This window comes from Schistocerca serialis, chromosome 1 (genome assembly GCF_023864345.2).
Source record: "Schistocerca serialis cubense isolate TAMUIC-IGC-003099 chromosome 1, iqSchSeri2.2, whole genome shotgun sequence".
Lineage (NCBI taxonomy): Eukaryota > Metazoa > Arthropoda > Insecta > Orthoptera > Acrididae > Schistocerca > Schistocerca serialis.
Window position 1 is genome coordinate 525,271,729 of NC_064638.1, and position 25,193 is coordinate 525,296,921.

Consider the following 25,193-nt stretch of genomic DNA (forward strand, 5'->3'; position numbering starts at 1 on the left):
GTCAAGCAAATGCCCTACAAAACTGCACGAGGAAGAACCTGTCAGCTCCCCATGTTTCTTTGCTAAGGCATTTCAAAATATTCAATGACTGGAAGCCCTTTGTTCATAGGTCTTTCAGGTGTGGGAGCCAAGTTAATTTCAAGTCAAATAATAAATCCAAAAAGCGCACAATTTCTTGAAAACGTAAAATATTGTCCCCCATTGTGAGCACTGGTTGGTTAAAACTTCGACAAGCACGTTTAAAATTGACACATGTAGCCTTCTCGCATGAGAACCGAAAACCGGTTGTCCTGACCTAAATTCCCAGCCTCCTAATCACCAGCTGTAGCTGCCCCGTTGTCACTATAAAATCACAGGAAGAGTAGAAAATTGCAAAGTCATCCACAAACAAAGAGCATTTAACAGTGCTCCTGACTGCAGAGGAAATGCCATTGATAGCGATGGCAAACAACGCGACACTGAGGACACTGTCTTGGGGGAGCCCATTCTCTTGAACATAGAAGTCAGACAAGGTACTGCCAACGCAATATCAGAAATGCCGGCCCTCAAGAAAGGATTGGATAAGAATTGGCAGGCGCGCACGTAGTGCCCATTCATGAAGTTGGCGAAGGATGTTGTACCTCCAAGTTGTATCATATGCTTTTTCGAGGTCAAAAACACACAAACCAAATGGTTTTGGTGTGAGAAGGACTCCTATATCGCTGTCTCCAGTAGAATTAAGTTGTCAAGGTTGGAACGACAGCGCCTGAAACCACACTGGGAGCGGCTCAGGTGGCCTCGAGATTCAAGCAGCCACAGAGGCGGCCATTCACCAAGCGTTCAAGAGTCTTACCCATACAACTGGTAAGGGCTAAACACCAGTAACTGTTAGGGGCACTACAGTCCTTGCCTGGTTTCCAGAACTGAATTAATATTGGTTCCTTCCAGTTTGTGGGGTACTGTCCATCAAACCAGATCTGACAAACTCGAGAGGAGCTGTCCTTTCGCTTCAGTACACAGATGACGAAGCATGGCATAATGGATCTCATCAGATCCTGGAGCAGTGTCTGGCTGCAGACAAAGCTGATTCCAGTTCCCACATCGAGAACAGAAGGTAGTAGAGTTCCTCATTATGCAAGAACAAATTGAGCTTCCCCATCTCTGCAGTCCTATGGAACATCTGAAAAGCAGGAGCCTGTCTGGATGAGGTAGTGACAGTAAAAAAGTGTTCAGTTAAAACCTGAGTCATGTCTTCTGGTGTGTGCACCAAGACCTCATTACTTGACAAGGCTGTAAGGGGACATATACTGCCCTTGCCTGAAATCAGTCTTAATGAGTCTCAAACTTGCATGGTGGAAGGGAACCAATTACTGGAAGTCGTGAATTCCCTCGAGGAAGCCCTTTACCATTCCCTTATCACTCACCTCACATGTGCCCTCACAGATCTAAAGGCATGAAGGTTTTCTGTAGTTAGATAGTATTTGAAGTTCAGCAGAGCTGTTCGACTGGCCCTGATTGCCAATCGACAGTCATCATTCCAGCAAGATACAGGCCTTTGTCTGAGGTGGTTACTAGACCACAGTACAGACTCTGCGGCAGGCTGTTGGATCTCACAACTGATATGGGCCACCGCCTCCTGTGCACAATCCTTTAGTTCAAAAATAGCCTGTCGACTGTACTGCAACCAATTTGCCCTTTATCATCATCCATCTGCATGGTCTCCTGTCAGCCACCATCCTAGTTGGCAGATGGAGCCACACTGGGAAGTGGTCACCAGAATGTAAATCTGTAGCCACTTCCCACTGAACTCAGTCTGCAATAGCTGGGGAACAAAAACAAAGGTCAATGGCTGTAAAAGACCCTATAGCTGTGGAAAAATCTGTCATCTGACCCGCATTCAGAAGGCAGTTATTCTCAGACTGAACGAGTGACTCGATCCTCTGAGCACTGGAGCAAGTTGTAGCCGATCCCCACAGCACATTGAGTGCATTGAAGTCCCCCCCCACAAGGAGGAATGGGTGTGGAAGTGCCTGGAAGAGTTCTGTCAGTGCGTCTGCATTCAAAGCATCATTAAGTGGAAGATGCAAATAACACACTCTGATATTAAAGGAGACTAGAGCTTTCACGGCAATTGCTTGTATGGTTGTGGTAAGAGGGACAAGAGAGGAGTGGCATCTGTCATCAACGAAAACAGCCACTCCACATTTAGCCCTGTAACCAGTAATATTGTCCTTCCTGTATGGGTGGTAACCCCATAATGCAGGAGTGCCGGTGACTTTAAGATGCGTTTCTTGTTTCTCCAACTGGAAGTCCATATCCTCAAGAGCATAGTCCCCATCAGAGAGGGAGAACTCACCAATCTGAAAGTTTAACTACCACTTTCTTGGGCTTGGAACTACTTTTCAAAGGACATTTTTCTTTACTTATTGGAGGAGGTGATTGCTTAGGTGTGGGGATGGCTTACTTGGCTTCTGATGGTGGACAGTGGTATGTGGCTTAGGTGGCAGCCCATTCCTGATGGCTTCTGAATGACTTCTGTTTCAAGCGGAGCGTTTCCCACATAGGTACACTGGCAAGTGCATGTGCTCATACTTGAGTCTGTGGTCTGAGTTTATGTGGAGGGATCACACTTGGCGATTCGTGTCTTAAGGACGGATGCAAAAGAAGCAGCAAAAACCGGAGTTTGCATAGCTTTGAAAGCTTCTTCAGCTTCACCACAGGGTATGCATCTCTTGACTTGCAACTTCTGAATTTTCCTTTCCTCACTGTAAACCTTACACTTTCTGCTTCACATTGGGTGATCCCCGGAGCAGTTTACACATTTCAGAGGAAGTGTTCGATAACTGCCCGATTCATGAGCTGAACCTCCACAACTGCCACACGTAGCCCTCCCATTACATCCCATAGTGGCATGGCCAAATCTTTGACATTTTAAGCACAGCATTTGGTTATTAACAAACAACCAAACCTTGAGATGGATGTAGCCTGCAAGGATATGTTCAGGTAATTCCAGAGTACTAAACATTAGAATGAATGTTGCCGATTTCTCCAATTTGCCATTGACACTCCTCATATAGTTCTGCACTTCTGTGACACCCATGTTTTTCCATTCTTCACATAACTCTGCAGGTTCAAACTCCAATTTAATGGAGCAGGTAAACACCCCCTTACTAAAGTTAAGGGTATTAAGCAACTCAGTTTTGGCTAATAGTCACCTAAGGCCTTACATCCCAGAAGCTTACATATTTTGTTTGAATTAGCAGTTTCAACTAGAAGTGTTCCATTATGAAGTCGTTTGACACTTTTTAGAGACCCAGCAATACCCTCCGATAGAAAGGGGACACACCTTCTCAAAGGTTCCCCCTGTTCGCTTGATTACAATGAAAGTGTTATGGCACACTAATGCACTGTTACTATGATTCTGAGACTTCTTTTTGGGATGACTGTACAACTGAGCTCTCTTTGATGAGTGGGTGTAGGTACTACCTGACAGTACACCTGTCACACCAATAACAGTAGTTTGATGAGAGCGAGCCCCTGAGGGGGCTTCCCTCTCAGCTGCCAGGCACCCCCACCCAGTCCTTCACCCTCTACCCACCCCACATGACACTACCCACACCACAACCAGTCCACCTGCTGAGAAGCAAAGAGTGGCACTCTAGTCCAGTCAGTGCCATGTAGGTATGTAGGGGCAGAGAGGTGCATGGTTGTGTGTGTGTGTGTGTGTGTGTGTGTGTGTGTGTGTGTGTGTGTGTGTTTTCTCCACACATGCCATACTGAAAGCTTTGGATCCAGGTAGTCAGGTAGATGAAGTATTTCTTGATTTCCCAAAAGCACTTGACTCACTACTACACCCACGTTTATTGTAAAAAGATTAATCATATGGGGTATCAAATCAGATTTGTGACTAGATTGAGGACTTTTGGGTAGGAAGGATGCAGCATGTTATCTTGGATGGAGAACCATCGTCAGATGTAGAAGTAACTTCAGGTGTGCCCCAGGAAAGTGTGTTTGGATCCTCGGTGTTCAAGTTTTACTTAATGACTTTGAGGACAACATTAATAGTGACCTCAGACTTTCTGTAGATGATAGAGTTATCTATAATGAAGTACTGTCTGAAAGAAGCTAGATAAATATTCGATCAAATCTTGATAATTTTTCAAAGTGGTGTGAAGACTAGCAACTTCATTTAAATGTTCAGAAACATAAAAGTGTGCACTTCACAAACCATAGTATGTTATTGTTGCTGTGGTCTTCAGTCCAGAGACTGGTTTAATGTAACTCTCCATGCTACTCTATCCTGTGCAAGCTTCTTCATCACCCAGTACCTACTGCAACCTACATCCTTCTGAATCTGCTTAGTGCATTCATTTCTTGGTCTCCCTCTAAGATTTTTACCCTCCACACTGCCCTCCAATACTACATTGGTGATCCCTTGATGCCTCAGAACATGTCCTACCAACTGATCTCTTCTTCTAGTCAAGCTGTGCCACAAATTTCTCTTCTCCCCAATTCTATTCAATGCTTCCTCATTAGTTATGTGATCTACCCATATAATCTTCAGCATTCTTCTGTAGCACCACATTTCCAAAACTTCTATTCTCTTCTTGTCCAAACTATTTATCGTTCATGTTTCACTTCCATACAAGACTACATTCCATACAAATACTTTCAGCAACGACTTCCTGACACTCTATATTAACAAATTTCTCTTCTTCAGAATCGCTTTCCTTGCCATTGCCGTCTACATTTTATATCCTCTCTACTTTGACCATCAGCACTTACTTTGCTCCCCAAATAGTAAAACTCATCTACTACTTTAAGTGTCTCATTTCCTAATCTAACACCCTCAGCATCACCCAACTTAATTTGATTACATTCCATTATCCTCGTTTTGCTTTGGTGATGTTCATCTTATATCCTCCTTTCAAGACACTGTCCATTCCGTTAAACTGCTCTTCCAAGTCCTTTGCTGTCTCCGACAGAATTACAATGTCATCGACGAACCTCAAAGTTTTTATTTCTTCTCCATGGATTTTAATACCTAATCCAAATTTTTCTTTTGTTTCCTTTACTGCTTGCTCAATAAACAGACTGAATAACATCGGGGATAGGCTACAACCCTGTCTCACTCCCTTCTCAACCACTGCTTCCCTTTCATGCACCTCAACTCTTATAACTGCCACTGGTTTCTGTACAAATTGTAAATAGCCTTTCCCTCCTGTATTTTATCCATGCCACCTTCAGAATTTGAAAGAGAGTATTCCAGTCAACATTGACAAACGCTTTCTCTAAGTCTACAAATGCTAGAAACGTAGGATTGCTTTTCCTTAATCTTTCTTCTAAGATAAGTCGTAGGGTCAGTATTGCCTCACGTGTTCCAACATTTCTATGGAATCCAAACTGATCTTCCTCGAGGTCAGCTTCTACCAGTTTTTCCATTCGTCTGTAAAGAATTCGTGTTAGTATTTTGCAGCTGTGACTTATTAAACTGATAGTTCGGTAATTTTCACCTCTGTCAACAGCTGCTTTCTTTGGGATTGGCATTATTGCAATCTTCTAGAAGTCTGAGGGTATTTCGCCTGTCTCATACATCGTCCTCACCAGATGGTAGTTTAGTCAGGGCTGGCTCTCCCAAGGCTGTCAGTAGTTCTAATGGAATGTTGTCTACTCCCAGGGCCTTGTTTTGACTTAGGCCTTTCAGTGCTCTGTCAAACTCTTCATGCAGTATCATATTTCCCATTTCATCTTCATCTATGTCCTCTTCTATTTCCATGATATTATCCTCAAGTACATTGCTATTGTATAGACCTTCTATATACCCCTTTCATCTTTCTACTTTCCCTTCTTTGTTTAGAACTGGGTTTCCATCTGAGCTCTTGATATTCACACGAATAGTTCTCTTTTCACTGAAGGTCTCTTTAATTTTCCTCTAGGCAGTATCTATCTTACCCCTAGTGAGATATGCCACTACATCCTCACACTTTTCCTCCGGCCATCCTTGCTTAGCCATTTTGCACTTTCTGTCGATCTCATTTTTGAGATGTTTGTAATCCTTTTTGCCTGATTCATTTACTGCATTTTTATATTTTCTCCTTTCATCAACTAAATTCACTATTTCTTCTGTTAACCAAGGATTTCTTTTTACCTACTTAATCCTCTTCTGCCTTCACTATTTCATCCCTCAAAATTACCCATTCTTCTTCTACTGTATTTCTTTCCCCCATTCCTGTCAATCGTTCCCCTATGCTCTCCCTGAAACACTGTACAACCTCTGGTTCTTTCAGTTTATCCAGGTCCCATCTCCTTATATTCCCATCTTTTTGCAGTTTCTTCAGTTGTAATCTACAGTTCATAACCAATAGATTGCGGTCAGAGTCCACATCTACCCCTGGAAATGTCTTACAATTTAAAACCTGGTTCCTAAATCTCTCTCTTACCATTATATATTTATCTGAAACCTTCCAGTATCTCCAGGCCTCTTCCATGTATACAACCTTCTCTCATGATTCTTGAATCTAGTGTTAGCTATGATTGGGTGAAGTTATGCTCTGTGCAAAATTCTACCAGACAGCTTTCTCTTTCATTTCTTACCCCCATTCCATATTCACCCAATATGTTTCCTTCTCTTCCTTTCCCTACTATCGAATTCCAGTCACCCATGACTATTAAATTTTCATCTCCTTTCACTATCTGAATAATTTCTTTTATTTCATCATACATTTGATCAATCTCTTCATCATCTGCGGAGCTAGTTGGCATATAAACTTGTACTACTGTGGTAGGCACGGGCTTCGTGTCTATCTTGGCCATAATAATGTGTTCAGTATGCTGTTTGTAGTAGCTTACTCAAACTCCTATTTTTTTATTCATTATAAAACCTACTCCAGCATTACCCCTATTTGATTTTGTATTTATAACCCTGTATTCACCTGTCCAGAAGTCTTGTTCTCCTGCCACCGAACTTCACTAATTCCCACTATATCTAACTTTAAAATATCCAGTTCTCTTTTTAAATTTTCTAACCTACCTCCCGAGTAAGGGATCTGACATTCCATGCTCTGAGCTGTAGGACGCCAGTTTTCTTTCTCCTGATAACGGCGTCCTCCTGAGTAGTCTCCGCCCGGAGATCCGAATGGGGGACTATTTTACCTCCGGAATATTTTATCCAAGAGGACGCCATCATCATTTAACCATACAGTAAAGCTGCATGCCCTCAGGAAAAATCACGGCTGTAGTTTCCCCTTGCTTTCAGCTGTTCGCAGTACCAGCACAGGCCGTTTTGGTTAGTGTTACAAGGGCAGATCAATCATCCAGACTGTTGCCCCTACAGCTACTGAAAAGGCTGCTGCCCCTCTTCAGGAATCACATGTTTTTTCTGGCCTCTCAACAGATACCGCTCTGTTGTAGTTGCATCTATGGTATGACTATCTGTATCCTTGAGGCACGCAAGGTCAATAATTCATGGGGATGAATCATAGAATATGACTATAGAACCAATGAGTCACAGGTAATCAGCCAGCTCATACAAATACCTAGTTCTAACACTTAGTAGGAATACGAATTGGAATGATCACATAGGCTCAGTTTTGGGTAAAGGAAGTGGTAGACTTCAGTTTATTGATAGAATATTGGGGAAGTGTGATCAGTCTACAAAGGACATTGCTTGCAAATCACTTGTGTGACCCATTCTAGAACATTGCTTAAGTGTGTGAGCCCCATACCAAATAGGACTAACAGGGGATATTGAATGTATACAGAGAAGGGTAGCACAGATAGTTTGACCCATGGGACAGTGTTACAGTGATGCTGTAGAAACTGACCTGGCAGACTCTTGAAGATAGCTGTAAACTATCCCAAACATAAACTATCCTGGGAAAGTATCTCACAAAGTTTCAAGAAATGGCTTTAAGTTATGACTATGAATATACTGTAACCCCAAACATATCGCTCACACGGGGGTTGTGATGACAATATCAAATTAAATACAGCATGCACAAGGCATTCAAACAATTATTCTTCCCACACTCCATATGTGAAAGGAACAGGAAGATACCCTAATACCTGGTGCAGTGGACATAACCTCGGGCATGCATTTTTCGGTGATTTGCAGAGTATGGATGTAGAATATATTGCTGGAAGCACTTGTGCTCTAATAAACTTTCTAAAGTCGTTACAAACTTCACTGCAGTGAAAATATTTGAAGCTGGACATCATCGACATAGGTGCTCTCAAACAATAGCTTTTCATAGACAATCAACATTAAAATTGTCACAAAGTTGTATCAACCACATTTGCATAGCTACATACAGTCAGCGTGACTCTTTTTTCTGTTGTTGGTCAATATGCATACATTCAGCAAATAAACTCACAGAATCCATCATACGTGATTTATATAGTAAAGAGTGACATGTTCTATATTACTACAGGGGAATTTCTGCTTAAGTGGCCCATATTGCACCAATTAGGCTACTGTTCAAACTACTGGCTGGGCTTCACTGATTAGTACAAGAATTACTTTCAAAAGAGGCTTCCCCTAGAGAACCTACAATAGGCAGGCAATAAGGAAGTGTCCAATTCCACCCGTCTGCTTTGACCCATGAGGCAGAAATACCTACTTCCAGTGTATACAAAATGGCAATGATGTCGTTCACTACACACACATGCTAACAAACATGAACAAAAATAAAAATGACACAAGAATGTCTCACTCCAACAAAAAAATGAAACTAATGGGGAATAGGGGGGTTTAGGGCGCAGGATCCAGCTAAATGTATAACAATACAAAACACAGCCCCTGCCCAAAACAAATATTACAAGAAAAATCACAACTACAATGTAAAGCTACAGCCACAAAACCAACAAGAATCTTACATCTCACTGGACCTATACAGCTCAAACAAAGTCCATAACACGAAGAAAAATCATCTGCAATTTGAAAATCAGAATCAGACATTCCCCTTGATCTATACTGCTCAAACAAAGTCCTCAATATCAAAAAACCAGGGTCTCCGATAACTGGAATCAGACATCTCCCTGGTCCTACATATCTCTATAAGCGCTTGATATAAATTGGCAAAAAAAAAAAAAAAAAAAAAAAAAAAAAAAAAAGAAAAAAAAGATGCGATCACAAACTTAGAGTCAACAGAAGTGCCCAGTTCCATCTATATGCTTTGTCCCGTGACGTAATGATGTGTGACATCACTATTCACTATGGCACAGTGTTTTTGAGTTGGTCGAGTTTGTAGATGTTGTTTTCTTGTATTTTACCATGCCCTCTGGTGGTGGATGTGGACGTGCTGAGTTTAACATGTGTTATTAGGTTCATTTGAATTTTGGTTGTCATTGTGCTAAGGTGGTTCTGAGTTAGGTAGTTGGTGTGGTAATGTGGGTTGTGGAAGTATTTCCAGTGAGTTATTAAGGTTTTTTTAAAATTGTTTGAATGTATGGGGTTTTTTAAAAGTCTGATTAGTTTGGTGTTTGTTGTGTGGAAAGAAATCTAATTTTTTTTTTTTATTTAATTAGATACGGATATGACAGTGAAGTTCCCAAATGTACCACTACGCTCTGAGATGGGTGGTGATGTGATGTCTGACAGTTTCTGCAGGTGTTTGGTAGTGCGATTTAAATCTTTTTATATTATTTGTCTAGGGATGGTGCTGTACATTTGGCTTGCCCCACCCTAAACCCTTAACTTTCCGTGGTTGTTCTGGTGGTTTCATTTTATTTTTGGAGTGGAAGTAGCCATTTCAGCCATATTGATAACATTGTGTGTTAAAGGATACGGGTGGAATTAAATGCTTCTGTACTGCCCAAATTTCATATACCTACAACACTTACAAAACACCACCTAAACTAAAATCCCAACAACTTGAAAACCCAAAAAAACCCATATTCACTAGATCAATTAAAACAAAACAGAAAAACCATAAATATAAAACAGACAAAACATCAGAATTACTACAGAATAAAAATTAATTACCAACAAAAGCCCACAACAAAATCACCTAGGCTCATGCCCCACACGTAAACAAAAGAAAAAAAAAAAAAAAAAAAAAAAAGCAGAACAACTCACTGAAAATAAAGCAAACACTTCCAACTGCACCAACTACCCAGACTCAAATAAACCAACTTTCCAGCTTTACCACAGTGACAACCAAGACTCTAACGAACCCAATACCAGATGTTAAACTCAACATATCAACATGTACCACCACAGGGTGCCATCAAATACAACCATTAGGTCAAGATTCAAAGCAAACAGTTGGAGCCCTTGTGAAGACTTGCACTTAATAGTTGTTAACTGGTATTTGTTAATGAATATGTTCTGGTTTCTTCCTTCAATGATCTCCATCTAAAACCCATTCTTGCTCTTGTGATTATCAGGCTATGTCTCCGGGTTGTCTGTGTGCATCAGTTTATTGTTTCCAACACAGAACATACATATTCTTCACTCACAATGTCACCAAAATCTTTAGAACCAATCTCTGACCATGTAGGCCCAACTGACAGAATAAAGAAACTTATGATGTAGATAACCTTCGTCTGGATTATTAACATATTGAATACATTATTTTTCTTAAAAGAAGTGTTGTACTTCTATACAGAGTAATTTGGCAGTGTTAGATATTTTGTTAGTAGAACTTAACTACCTCTCTTGGCTTCTTGTTAAGCCCCTTGTTATCATGAATTTCAATATGGAATGGTGCCAATTGAAAGATTACTTATTTTCCTTTAATAATAATTGACGATTGCTTATGTTTGAGGATGTTCATCTGATTATATAGTTTGTTGGCTGGTGTTTAATCATAGTTTCTGAAACTGAGGTGCAAAGTTGGTACAGTGGAACGTACATGGCGTTGATAGTCTTTATAGACCGTATCAAAGACAGGTTAATGCAGAGTATGAAGATAAAGTTCACTACTGACTATCCCACAGTGCTCTTAAACCTAAATAAAAACGGCTACCCAGAAAACTGTACATCATCTCAATACTCGGATCATTTTCCAAAACACTACAAACTAGAAACGGCCTCGTGAGGTACTTAAGAATTATAAGTACATCAGTTTTTCATCGAATACTAAAATCCGCACCCTCGTTATTGAAGCCATTTTTAGTCGACAAAAAAAGCGTAATTAAGTTTTAAAAAAAACATTGCTGATGAAATGAATGCTGCTGGGAAGAAGATAGTCTCTAATTGTACATATGGAGTTTTGGGCTAAAAGGAATGTTCTATACGAGTCGTCGGCTTTGGCCTGTGACGTAACGTGCATTGCTGGTGCATATTTTTTACAGTTTTGATGTTTGGCGAAGCCAATGAATTTTAACGCAAAAAATAAATAAATGTGGTTGTGGTAACACACTGATCTGCAGTTTAGCCCGATGTATAGTTTAAGTTAGGCGGTGACAGTTTGGTTGGGAATTGGGGAAGACAACCAAGGCGATACTGAAAAAAAACCTGGTTGTCGTGACGTACTGATCTGTATCTTTGCACGTTTTAAAAATTGCCAATTAGCAATTACATAACGTTAGAGTCGTCATACTGGTTACCGCGTTTGTCGCATGTTTCCTGTGTCATTGGTCAAAGCCAATGACCCGTGACGAACATTCCTCTATAACCAGGAATTTTTTTTTACATAAACGCACCTGCATAAAATTCAGAACAGCAATCACTGCACCAAATTTTGGGCCTATGCTTTATCCTGAGTGTTACAATGTTGCCGATTATTGCTAAGCCATTTCTCTGCAGTAAATCTTTCGAAACATTTTTTCGGTACACGATGGTATGATTACTATCTGTATCTGATCTGCTGTCAAACTTCCGCGCCAGCGCCACTACTTGTGTACGCAAAAACAAACATCAACGATTACGAAACTTGTTATCTTTGAAATGTTCGTCAAAGATACGTTTGAAAATTGCCACAATATGATGTCTGTTCTGAAAAGTTCTGGCTTTTCGTAAAAACTGTAGAAAATACTTCACATTTGAAAGATATTAATCGTTTCTGAATTTTTCTGTGACGCCTCCAGAACTACATTATGTATTTCCTTCTTCAATAAATTAATGTCAGATGAATTTCCGAATTTTTCGTTTCATTATCAATACTTACGACGAATTGAAGTTCTATGTGTCTTAAAATAATTCTGAGGTTTAAACAAACTGGCGTAGTTAAATGTTTAATCCATAATTTTCATCCCATTTAAATCGAAGTTTTGTTTGAAACATTGGTGACAGTTGGTACAAGGAATACTGGGAAAGAGTTTCATCTTGTAAGGAGCCTCTTTGTTTTGAAGCCGTGCATCGGTACGTCTTTCCGGTAGTGAACGTAAGGATTAAGGGTGTTATAGTGAAAGAAGTAAGTGAAATTGATCATGAGCGCTTGTGATTTACCATAGTCAAGTTTAGTGCTGTTTATAGTTGATCGTTTGTGGTATTTTTTGAAAATGGATACACTATATTCATTTACACTTAACGGATTGCTGTGAAAACGTGTGCACGTGGAGTGCCATGCATGTGTGTTGACTCCATTATTCATGTCTTAATGTCTCGTATATAATAGTATATGGTTACGCGACACTCGAACTTTTCGTTAACGTTTGAGACGAATTGTCAGATGGTATTTATAATCATATGAAAAAATTTGCCTGCACATGATGTTTGCAACTTGTGTGTGCTGGAAGTTGAACTGCACTAGTAAACTTTACGACTTCTTCGAATGCCAGACGTAGAATATATTAAATAATTGAAAATAAGATTCACACCCCAAAAGTTTGCTTAGTCAGTATGTTCCGTGTTTTGTTTGTTGAAGTCACAATTAAAGAATAGTCACATAGATGCAGTTTAAATTTCACGGTAATTGTGAGAATTTCGTGCATGTTTTTGTTCTGGATAGTAAGAACCCCAAGCCCTGTAATGCGTTGAATAATTTAAATTACTACAGGTGTAAAGCTATGGTTTCGGTCCTTAGGTAATTGAGAAGTTTGATTCGAACAGTCGCGCTACCTAATATCGGACTGTCCTTTTTTTGTAAGTTAGTTGTAACATCGGTTGCTATTGTTGTTTGCTTTATATCCAATACCCTAGAGTGATTTTTTAATCTTTCTGTGCAGGAGCATATGACAGTGTGGTACCGAATAGGAAAAAAATCCCTGCTGTAGAGCTTTAGATATTTTAAGTCGTGTGCTACTCTCAACACAGATGACACATTGCTGTCAAACTGTGTACTGTAGTTCAAGCTGTCCCATCAGACCTCTTGTTTCCAACATAATCTGCATAAGTTGTCAGTGACTGCTGAAGTTGCTTGAACTGTTTGGTTGTTGGACTCAGTGTATTCTACTGTCAGATTATGATCGTGCAAATGAAATTGGCATTTAATTTTTGCAGTTGCGAACTCTTTATGGTTAAACAGGTAGATGATTGCAGTAGACACTGAATTTCTTGCATTTAATGAAAACTGTTTGGCAGGTCCATTCATCATGACAGACGTCGAGACCTGGGGTGATGAGGATCCGGCAGTGATGGAAACTGAAGCAACATTGCCTGTTGCTCAGCCTGCAGAACTGCCAGAAATAAAGTTATTTGGTAGATGGAGTTGCGACGATGTTCAAGTTTCAGACATGTCCCTACAGGTATGAACACCAGTGCATTGCAAGTGATATTTCATTTGTTTCATGCAGGATGTAGAGAATAATACGAGGAGACGTATCTTCATTAAATTGAACATTTACTATGTACTTCACTAATTGTGCAGGGAACAGTGAAGTGACCTAATTACTGTAGTTGAAAAGGATATGGCATTTAGAAAGAGATATTTGAGAAAGTGCATGGGAAACTATAGGAAGGTAACAAAAATGATTCCTGGGTTAGCTTTAAAGACAGCAGGAGTTCATATTAGGATGTAAGTAGCCTACAAGAAGTTAATAAGTGTTCTTAGGAAATTTGAGTCAGTGTGTTGTGTGGGAGAGAATTCAGTTAGAGGAAATGGAGACTGTCATGAGAACACATTAAATTAATTTTTTTTAGATTGCTGCCCTTTTATTGTTCTGTAATTGTTTTATTAGAAATGGAATGTAAATCTGATATACACATTTCAGCACGTTTAGGGGATAATAGGAAACTACACACAAGATTTGGACGGACGGAAAACACGCTCACTATGTGTGTGTGTGTGTGTGTGTGTGTGTGTGTGTGTGTGTGTGTGTGTTGCCTCCCACATCCAGATATGGAACTGGGATCTGTGTGTTCCGGAAGAGCTGCACTATGTTTCAATTTTAGTGTTATGTGCAGCAACAAATTATTAAAATGATATACAGATGCTTGCAAAAATGCATTTTGATACCAAATTCTTGACATGTGGGAAATATTTTTGCTATTGAAGTTAGCTGATTATCTCATGTGATTAAAATCTTAAGACTACACCACATCCTCATGTACTCCAAACTGGAGCTGTCAGTTTTCTAACCTGAGATAATTTTGGTTTAACATGCGCATAATGGAGTGCTCAAGTGTCAAGTACTTAAGTGGTCGCTCATACCGTGTCGTTACAAGAAACAGATCCCTGGGTTTCTAATAAACCAGTTATTTTTCCTGATGTGCCTACTTGTTTCTAACATATTATGCAGTAAGGAGACATGAACATATTAAAATGTCAGTGATACAGCTGCCTGCTGTTTACCTAAGGCTTCTCCTAAACCAGAATGAAAATCTAGGTCTGCTAAATAGCACAAAGTTTTCATTTCTTTTGAAAGGTCACCTCTCTTGTTTCACGATTTTTGTGAAGGAAGTTCACCAGTAAAATGTTTTTGTTGTTTAACCTGTATAAACTTATACACTTCCTGTCCAGTATTTCTTCATTCTATCTATATCTTTCTTTTACGTTCCGAGCAATATAAATTCTGCCATTTTGATCAAAAACTGTGTAAAACATACCCTCAACACTACTTACTCAGGGCAGAGTATGCTACAGGGCTCACTTCAAGAAACAGAGAATGCTCTGCTTTTGAGAAAATTCTCTAGTTTTATTCATATGGAATCTGAGAGTATTCTTTGAGCTGAGCAACTTTCCCCATCCTTTTAGTCAAGCTAAGAACACACTCGGAGTATAGTCTCCAGCTCACTTTATTCATGTGAACATGGAGAATTTTCTTAGAAATTCTGAGAATAAAATACATTCAGGTTTTCATAAAACCATTGCCAAACCTTACAAACTGTTGGAGTGAACAACAATGAATGAAATTATTTCATCACTGAGGCATTGTCACAGTGCAGTCTGGAGGACTGTAATGCAATGCTCACTGTGAGGCACCTGGAAGGAGACCAAATATTGTGGCCTGTGTGCTGACAGTGGTTGCAGAGAACAGTAATTGGGACACCTTGTGGTATGAAGTTACACTATTGTCACATCAGCTAAATAATTGTAGATATTTTAAAAATGACAACACACACATTTAACATAAAATACACAATTAAGTAGGCACACTTAGCTTATAAGATGTAATGGATGAATGGCATTCTATGTCATCCAGTAGTTTATGGTTCCATTCTTTGTCAGTTAATTTCTTCCCTTTCTTTATTCTGTCTTTTTCCTCTTTTCCCTTTTTTGTTATTTAAAGTTAAAGGTTATATATAATCTGAAGTACTGCAGTTTTATTGTGCTTCATCTTTAGAGTATGTATCAGTAGAGAACAGAACTCAAATATTAAGCAGTTAGGAGGAAAATATTTTTCTTAACACACATGTATGTTACTCTTCACCAACAAGAAATCAAAGAATATCAAAAAATATCTTCCATAAGCAGACACAACAAATTGCTGTTGTACTAAAGAAAATTGTTACAGGCGAAAGTATTTCTACAGTTACTCAAATGTTCGAAAGCTGTTTATATCATCTATTGTGCATGCCTTTGAAGGTGCAGGTAATTGACTTGATCTTATTTAGAATAAATTTATTTTTTCCATCAGTGATAACAAAATGTTTTGTTCCTGGACTGTCAGTTTGTCAGCAATAACCATCTTCTGATCTGCAGCAAAAATGGGAAATGGAAGTACTAGTGGACAGATTACATTTTAAACATAACATATGCTATAACTAAAAATTATTAGTGCCATGGGTGTGGAAATGTGCTTAAATATGAGGACACCTGTTTTATAGCATGTCCTAATATAATAGTCTAGTGCCATCTTCACAAAATCAGCTTAGCATCATTGCAAATATTTAAAATATAGTGTAAACTAAGCCTCAGTGCCTTTGGAGTCATATTGTCATTAGCACTACTGTTCATAATAAACTGCAGTACAGTAGGCACAACATATGTTCGTGCTGTAAGCTCAATAGATCGTGCTACTGTAAGTCTTTATATACTCTTCAATTAAAAAATTGAGACAGAACACAGCAAATGAACAGTACAATGGGAAAATTTTATAGTGGGCTTGCCAAATGTTAATACAGTGACAAAATGTAATAGTTAACCCTTCCACTGCTACAGACATGCTCTTCGCATTCCGCACTAAGGTGACTTTTGTTATGGCTGTATTGCATGCCAGATGCTGGTGCCTATGCTGAGAGACTGATATGAAATACTTCCCAGATTTATCGAAAACTAATAGTTGAAAAAAATTTATTTTTGAACAACTTGGTCTGATGCCTTCAGAGAAGTGAATTTCTTTTCATCTGTTACAATGTGCGGCATCAAATTAAGTAAAACATTGCACAAAAATTGCAAGTTTGCAGAGGTAAAAACACTTTGTGTAAATTTTGTGTGGGGTTAATGTTAGCTTATACATTGCAGTGAATGAAATGTGGATGAGATATTGGAATCTTATTTAAAATTGAGAGCAGAAGAATATCTCATTTCATTCTCAAGTTATTGGGTTTTATATTCCAAGAATGGTTGTATGTGAAGCACGCTTCGACATTGCGCATTTGCGAATCATGTGGTCATGAAAACTCGTATCTCATGATTCTAGATATCAGAACAAGCTTTTTGCCAGTGACAGCATGTAATGGGGCACATACGTTGCATGATAAATACTCGAAACTTTAGAATTCACCACTATATGGAATTTACTTGTCCACAGCAGGGATGTCCATAGTGTTGTAGGAAAATCTGAGTGGCTTACGCATGCATGCATGCCCACACCAGGCGACTGGTCTAGCAGAGCATGTATAAACGCACACAGCAGCAAAAGGTTTAAAACTGAATTAAGTTAAATTTAAAATTGTCAAAAGGAAATGGCAAAGTGTTGATTTGTGATTGATATGCTCGTGTGATCATTTTAGAAAAAAATTACATGCTCATGAACAAGCTTGTGGAGCTAATAGAAATGGCAGAATGCGAGTAGGGCTCTTGCACTGAGGGTTCCATCCTGGGAATTGAGGATCTCAACAATTTTTGCTTCTTACCAATATCAATACTAGCTAGATATTGGTCCCAGGATTCAAAGACTATTAAAATCTCTACAGCAGTTCCTCAGACTATTCTGGACAAACAAAAAGAAGAAAATGGGGGACTTCAGTTTGGTTATGTTGTGAGAGATGATTAATAAAACATTTTTTATTAACTTACTAAAACATGGCTACAACTTGAATTTTATGTTGTTCACTTATTACACTTTTGAGAGATGATGAATGTAATGTTTCCCTACGGCAAAAGATATTTCTTATGTTATATAATTTCACGATTTTGAGATTTTTCACTTCACTGACTATGAAACTTTGCTCCTTGCCAAATCTCAGAATTCTAGGTCAGCGGGAAGCACCCTGTATAGTCCGCTATTTAAAGAAAAGACTGAAGTTATGAGTGATGTTTGTTGGCGCAGTTGTCAGAATACAGTGTAGTTGGAGGAACGTAATCACCAGAGGGCCTCACGTACCTCACAACATGTCATTCCAAGAAAAGTATAATAAAATAATGTACCATCACATAATATCATTTTGTTCATTCAATGTATTATATAAACGGAGAAGGGCCAATCAAACCTAAGAATAAAATGAGCCCTCTGTACTATGTAACAACAAGGCAGTATATACATACACTAGAGGCGTTCAGTAATTAAGGAAAACATTATTAAATAAAGCAAAGTATACATTGAGACCTTGACTTTTCCCGTCAAATTGAATGTTCAAATAACTTACGGGTTTGCTGCCGGGTGACGTCGGCCACCGCTGATATTTTGACAGGCGCGCACCTTGCCATTCTCAAGGCACAACTGCAGTTGTGCCTTGAGAATGGCAGGGTGTGCTCCTGTCGAAATATCAACAGTAGTCGACGACTTCACCCGTCAGCAATCCCGTATGTTATTTGAAAGTAGACATTGGATACAAAATTGCATTGCCCATTGAGCTTTTGCTGGCTCCTGTTTTTTGACTTTATAAATTGTGAGCTCTTCCAATAAATTGACAGCACCGCCTTGCACTCTGCGCGAAAGGCCTAAGCAGATCGTGTGTATATTTTGTGATGATGCCACTATAGCTCTGTTATGAGGACATGTTTTAAAGCAGATACCTTTCATCATATTTTAAGTGCATGTTTCTACAGCCATGAAAATTATTTTTCGTTAATGGGATATTTTATTGTGTAAGAGGTAAGTTGCCCACTAGTTGTATTTCATTTCCGTTTTTTCTGCAGATGGTCATTGCTGACTGAAACTGATAGTATAAGGACCAAATGTTTTATGATGATTGAAAGAAAAAGATTTATTCTAACCTTCCTGGATCACTGTTTTAATCCACGACAATGTTACGCTTATTATAGTATATGTATGTATGTTCATTCCTCAGTGGGTTATGTTTTTATTGACAGGATTACATTGCTGTCAAAGAAAAGAATGCCAAATATCTTCCCCATTCTGCTGGGCGATACGCAGCCAAGAGATTCCGCAAGGCGCAGTGCCCAATTGTGGAAAGATTAACTAATTCACTTATGATGCATGGCCGCAACAATGGAAAGAAGTTAATGGCCGTGCGCATTGTAAAGCACGCATTTGAAATCATACACCTTCTTACGGGAGAGGTATAGTTCTTATTTGTTATCATTGTGCCTGAAAAGAAACCATGTTATAATAGAGATTTGTTTCATTGAAAATTTCATTTACAGAATCCGCTGCAGGTTTTAGTGTCAGCTATAATTAATTCAGGTCCCCGGGAAGACTCGACACGTATCGGTAGAGCAGGAACGGTGCGTCGTCAAGCAGTTGATGTGTCTCCGTTAAGAAGAGTGAATCAGGTAAGCTGTTGTAGGAATAGATAAATAGAACTTTCCTTTGGGTAAAACTAAGTATTAGCAGAGTCTAATATAACAGTTGCGACACTGCCGTAAAAGTTGTTACTGTTTGACAGCTGGAGCAACACTGGCGCTCCAAGTGGTGAGAAAGGAGAATGTAAGATGTGTCATAAACATAATGTTTGTTTCGCGTCCCTTTCCTATGTGATTTACGAAATATTTCAATTATTTTTTTGCCTCCAAGATTTGTATATCAGAAGACATAGATGCTTGTTAGATGATTCTAAAATAAGTGCAAGTAGGAGTAAAACTCATGAATCCAATGGCAAACTACAACACACTCATGAAGAAACACTTGAGGCGTTTGACAAAACTGTAACTTACCACATCAATATCAGCAATTAGAACAATGTAAAGACGAAGACCGTACTCGTGGCAACAAGCAATGACTACAGTACAGTAGACCTAGGGAACGACACGTGAGGCGTTTATCACTTTTGCATTTAGAGGTACATGTCTGTGCATCTTACGTATGATATTGACATTTCTGATATTGTTATTGCCTTTGAGGTTTGCACGCATAGCATATTTCTCCCACTATTATTTTTGTCTTTCCATCTTGCAGCTTTTTCTTCTTCACTGGCATGCTAATCTGGCTTAACAAGTAAAGTGTTTTTTTAATATCTGGATACTATAGTCTTCAATATTTGTTGTTCTTTACTTGATCCTTCTGACAGTTTCTGTTTCTGTCTGTACCTACAATGATAGGTCTTTGTTGATGATTCATATAAACCTGACACTGATAAACAGAGTTGAACTGGCTGCTTCTGAGCCACAGGAGTGTTTTACAGCTTTAGATGGATTACCGAACCTGTGTGGCAGTTTTCTCTTCATTGTCAGTTGAGGTGGCTCATTAGGGATGTCAGTCTGTACTGCATTCTGCACGAGTTTATTACTGTCTGCATTCATGAACTGGTTTTGTTCAAAGTGTAGTGAACAAAACTTAACATTGTTATAAAGGTAAACAGGGTCTTTTTTCACAAGATCTTCTCATCTGCTATTAACTAGCCATTCCGCTCCTAAAATGAAACATTAATCATTAATATACATATAATTTGTAAGCGAATCCTGATACAATTTAACAACATGACGTTATATACCTCTCACTGTCCTTAGGAAACCTAAAAAAAAAGTTAGATGTGGTATCTTCTTGTTGGTTTTGCTGTAATTTATTTCACTACAGGCGCTCCTGTTTGTAAAAAAAAAAAAAAAAAACATTGCACAAACAAAAATAAACTACCGTTCGCTTTCATGATCGCGCCGAAGAGATTTACTTAAATGTCACTCGGCCCACTGCTGTCCCAGTAGGCAGTAAAATGCAAAGCGAAGTGTCAAGACTCTTGTTAGACTGTGGTATTAGTCTAGGTGGTTCTGATGAGCTTTCCTTAATGAGAGTGGGTAGAAAAGATGTAAAAGATTAAACAGATTTTGGACTTACATTGCTCATATATTTTTTGGTGTGACAGTTTGGTTTTGAGTTACAATAGTAGCTAGAAGTTGGGCTTGGGTTCAGGTAGTAGCTTAACATCAAAATTATTCTTGATCAGAAATTGCAGGTGTCACACTACTTGAATTGTAGTTGTTCTTAATGTAAACTTTTTGCAATTATGAATTGGCTTTAATTTTTTATCATGCTGGTAGTGTCATGGCATGTATTGAGTGCAATTGTATCATTGTTTTCACTATTAATATAGTTGCATATGTTAACCCATAAATGTCATCCATTATTTCACATATTCTTATGATGAATATGATTTCAAGTAATACATGCACTTTGGCTTGTTTACTAGTCTACATGTCTGTCCTGAGTGTGTTTTAGTAATGTCATAAATTGTGGAAATCATGAAACCTTTTACTGTTCAGGCAATCTGGTTGCTGTGTACTGGAGCAAGAGAAGCAGCTTTCAGGAATATTAAAACTATTGCGGAATGTGTTGCTGATGAACTCATTAATGCAGCAAAGGTTTGTAAAATATACTTGTTATTTACACTTCTAAGTTAGAATTTGACAGCTCTTATTAAAGGCTTCTATTGGTTGTATGGAGAGTGTAGTTGATAAAATTTTGATAAAGAAGGCATGTCGGGAAATGTACTCTTCGGATGTAAAACATGTTTAAATTTCAGATCGCTTCCAAATTTCTATTTCACAGTATACACGACGACAGTGAGCCCTTACTGGGTGTGCTCTGCAAGACTGCCTCCACATGGTGACCCTGCTAATTGTTTGCACAAAAGACACTTTCATATACAAAGTCCACAGTTGGACTGAAATAGCATTTGATGGACAAGTGATTTGGAAAATATACTTGATAAATACATTGTGCAGTTGTACCATTTCGTTCTGTTGTTGGATATACATACCGCCTTTTATGCAAAACACTGTTTCTTCTTCGTTACCCAAACATGTTTCGGCACCACTGTGCTATCAGTGAATTTTGGTCATTGGAAAAACTGTAAAAGGTGGTCATATTTTAGTTTGTAACTGATCTAGCTAAATGATGCCTAAAGACAGTTTTTGAAGGGTTTTGTACGTACTTGGATTTTACATTATATGGTGGGGGGCCTCATTTGTTTGTGCCCTTTTCTGTAAAGTCTATGAAGTTCCTTTAATGTATTAAATAATGTGCCTTTACAGAGTTTAGTGTATTCATTTAAAACTTTTCTTCTGTATGTAGAAGCTTCCTTCTATTTGTTTGCAATGTAGGCTGTGGCTGGATTTCAGTATTTTTAAATATGTTTCTATTGAAGTTGAGTGGTGGTTATAGGCTATTAAGTGGTCAGCAAATGTGCTATGGGTGCTCTAACCTTTTAGGGCTCTAAGGTGCCCTGAGTATCTCGTTTTAAAGTCCCTGTATGTTTGTCTTGTGTATATTGATTGGCAAGTGTTGTATATGAGTTCATATGTTCCTGCTCCTCTGCCTAATTGTTTATGGGTGTTCTGCTCGGCCTGTGGAGCATTACTCTGTGATTGTCAGTTTCCTGACTATTATGGAGTCATGGGTGCTGTTTATTTTTATATGGTATGATCCAGAAATGTGAAACGAATTTTTTGGCATAAGTTGCTTATTTTATTGTGTAGCTGTTAAAGGTGCACACACGTGCGCGTGCACTCACTCGCCCGCTTGAAACCAATGAATGCCGATGAGGTTAGGACACACAACGTCATTAACGCCTCTTTTTGGAAAGTGAAAAGGAATTTGTTTAAACCAACATTATACAAAGTACACTTACTGTGTGTGTGCAGTGCTCTCATAACAGGAAAGAATAAGAATCTGTCACAACAAAATGTGAGTAATAACTAATATATATATATACCAAACATTTTGCCACACCAAAATCAGATTTTAAAAAATAAAAGAATGTGTTAACTCATTGCTAAAATTCACATTTCCATAGTTTGATTTGCAGATGACAAGCTGTCAGTGCAGGACTCCTACAGATGGTCCTGCAAAATCGTATAGAGTAACATCTAGGTATGAATAAAAACTGTCATTAGGCCTCGTTTTGTTAGATCAGTTACAACATAAGGTATAACACATTATTAGTTTTCAGTAAACAAAACCCACTGGTGAGGCAGAGGTCCCAAAAAATTTTTGGGTAGCAAGAAAAAGGTGTTTTGTGTAAAAGGTGGAAACTATATTCAATAATTTTAACTGGAGGAAAAAATAAGAGCTGCAAATCGAAAAGAACATCATTTGTTCTGTACTATGAAAATGGAGATTGGAAAGTGATCTGATCTTAAAACAGGCTTTATATCCAAACTATACCTTGGTTGGACATAAGTCCTATATCTTCTAAGTACCCTGTATATAACTGTTAGAAGCCTTTAACAGGAATTGTGAAAGAAGCCTGTATATGTGCATGTAATGTTGCTAAACTGAGATGCGCTTCAAAATTTTGGTTTGTCATAGAAAATAATGCAGTGCAGAGTAGCAATTCATAATAGTTTCTTTGCTTGTTTATTTAAATGAGATGGCATTCAACAGCAGCAGCATTTTTAAATATGTACAGAAATTTAAAACTTAGTGCCACATTAGTTTTTTTTTACAAGTATCAAACTGTTTTGTCGATTATGTTAACATTTATATCTTGATTTCAGGGATCTTCCAACTCCTATGCTATCAAGAAGAAAGACGAACTTGAGCGTGTTGCAAAATCAAATCGTTAAAAATTGAATGAGATCAGATTGTGGTTAATAAAGTAATTTCTTCCAATGACACATTCTTTCATTTTACTTGAGAGGGCATCTCTACAGGTATCATAATGTATGGTCCTTGTTGAAGCAGAAATGTGATAAAATGCATTTGGGAAGTTTTTAATAAAATTTATAGCACTTGCATTGTCACTAGTTGAATATACTAGTAAAAATAGGAATTTGATGTAAAATGTTAAATGCATCACGTGTCTGCTATGGAAAAGTGTTTGTTCAAGTTTTTGTTGATATAACCAGTGGGGGAATGTGGGGCTTTTTTTTTCTGCTGGTGGTAGTGGTTGTGGAGGAGACAGCTGTTGAAAGCTTGAGTGTTATATTTGATGTCACATGGCTTGAAAACATGAGTTTCTATTCAGGTACGCTACTGAAAAAGATTCAATACACAAAAGAAACAGATATTTATGCGCAAAAAGTATTGCTAGGTTCTGTAACTACACTACTGGCCATTAAAATTGCTACACCAAAAAGAAATGCAGATGATTAATGGATATTCATTGGACAAATATATTATACTAGAACTGTCAGGCAATTACATTTTCACACAATTTGGGTGCATAGATCCTGAGAAATCAGTAGCCAGAACAAACACCTCTGGCGGTAATAACTGCCTTGATACAACTGGGCATTGAGTCAAACAGAGCTTGTATGGCGTGTACAGGTACAGCTGCCCATGCAGCTTGAAAACGATACCACTGTTCATCAAAGAGTAGTGACTGGCGTATTGTGACGAGCCAGTTGCTCGGCCACCATTGACCAGACGTTTTCAATTGGTGAGAGATCTGGAGAATGTGCTGGCTAGGGCAGCAGTCAAACATTTTTCTGTATCCAGAAAGGCCCGTATAGGACCTGCAACATGGAGTCCTGCATTATCCTGCTGAAATGTAGGGTTTCGCAGGAATCGAATGAAAGGTAGAAACATGGGTCTAACCCATCTGAAATGTAACGTCCACTGTTCAAAGCGCTGTCAATGCGAACAAGAGTTGACAGACGTGTAACCAATGGCACCCCATACCATCACGCCGGGTGGTACACCGGTATGGCGATGATGAATACACGCTTCCAGTGTGCATTCAACGCAATGTCACCATGATGCTGAATACAGAACCTGGATCCATCCGAAAAAATGACGTTTTGCCATTCGTGCACCCAGGTTCGTCGTTGAGTACACCATCGCAGGTACTCCTGTCTGTGATGCAGTGTCAAGGGTAACTGCAGCCATGGTCTCAGAGCTGATAGTCCATGCTGCTGTAAACGTTGTCGAACTGTTTGTGCAGATGGTCGTTGTCTTGCAAACGTCCCCACCTGATGACTCGGGGATCGAGACGTGGCTGCACAATCCGTTACAGCCATTCGGGTAAGATGCCTGTCATCTCGACTGCTAGTGATACGAGGCTGTTGGGATCCAGCACAGTGTTCCGTATTACCCTCCTGAACCCACAGATTCCATATTCTGCTAACAGTCATTGGATCTCGATCAACGCGAGCAGCAATGTCGCGATAAAATAAACCGCAATCGCGATAGGCTACAATCCCACCTTTATCGAAGTCTGAAACGTGATGGTACACGTTTCACCAGGCAACACCGGTCAACTGCTATTTGTGTATGAGAAATCGGTTGGAAACTTTCCTCATGTCAGCACATTGTAGGTGTTGCCACCGGCGCCAACCTTGTGTGAATGCTCCGAGAAGCTAATCATTTGCATATCACAGCATCTTCTTCCT

General features: G+C 38.9%; 2 protein-coding genes across 2 annotated transcripts in view; one reads left to right on the forward strand and one right to left on the reverse strand.

Annotated features, from left to right (window-relative positions):
- LOC126457808 (uncharacterized) overlaps positions 1 to 11,831 on the reverse strand; it is a 38,419-nt gene extending 26,588 nt beyond the window's left edge. Inside the window, exon 1 of the mRNA XM_050094425.1 lies at positions 11,626 to 11,831. The gene's annotated coding sequence lies outside the window, so the exon portion shown is untranslated. The remainder of the gene's footprint in view (positions 1 to 11,625) is intronic.
- A 402-nt stretch (positions 11,832 to 12,233) lies between these two features.
- LOC126474676 (40S ribosomal protein S5) lies at positions 12,234 to 23,475 on the forward strand. Its single transcript, XM_050102158.1, has 6 exons — positions 12,234 to 12,335; positions 13,445 to 13,608; positions 18,780 to 18,989; positions 19,074 to 19,202; positions 21,123 to 21,221; positions 23,358 to 23,475. The coding sequence occupies exons 2-6, from the start codon at positions 13,456 to 13,458 to the stop codon at positions 23,424 to 23,426; spliced, it is 660 nt and encodes a 219-aa protein (XP_049958115.1). The 5' UTR covers positions 12,234 to 12,335; positions 13,445 to 13,455; the 3' UTR covers positions 23,427 to 23,475.
- The last annotated feature ends 1,718 nt before the right edge of the window (positions 23,476 to 25,193 follow it).

Bases quoted from the DNA above. Each gene is read 5' to 3' on its own strand.
- LOC126474676 (XM_050102158.1), top strand. From the start codon at position 13,456: ATGACAGACGTCGAGACCTGGGGTGATGAGGATCCGGCAGTGATGGAA. The intron at 13,609-18,779 runs GTATGAACACCA...TTTTATTGACAG, and splicing joins TTTCAGACATGTCCCTACAG to GATTACATTGCTGTCAAAGA. The intron at 21,222-23,357 runs GTTTGTAAAATA...TCTTGATTTCAG, and splicing joins AACTCATTAATGCAGCAAAG to GGATCTTCCAACTCCTATGC.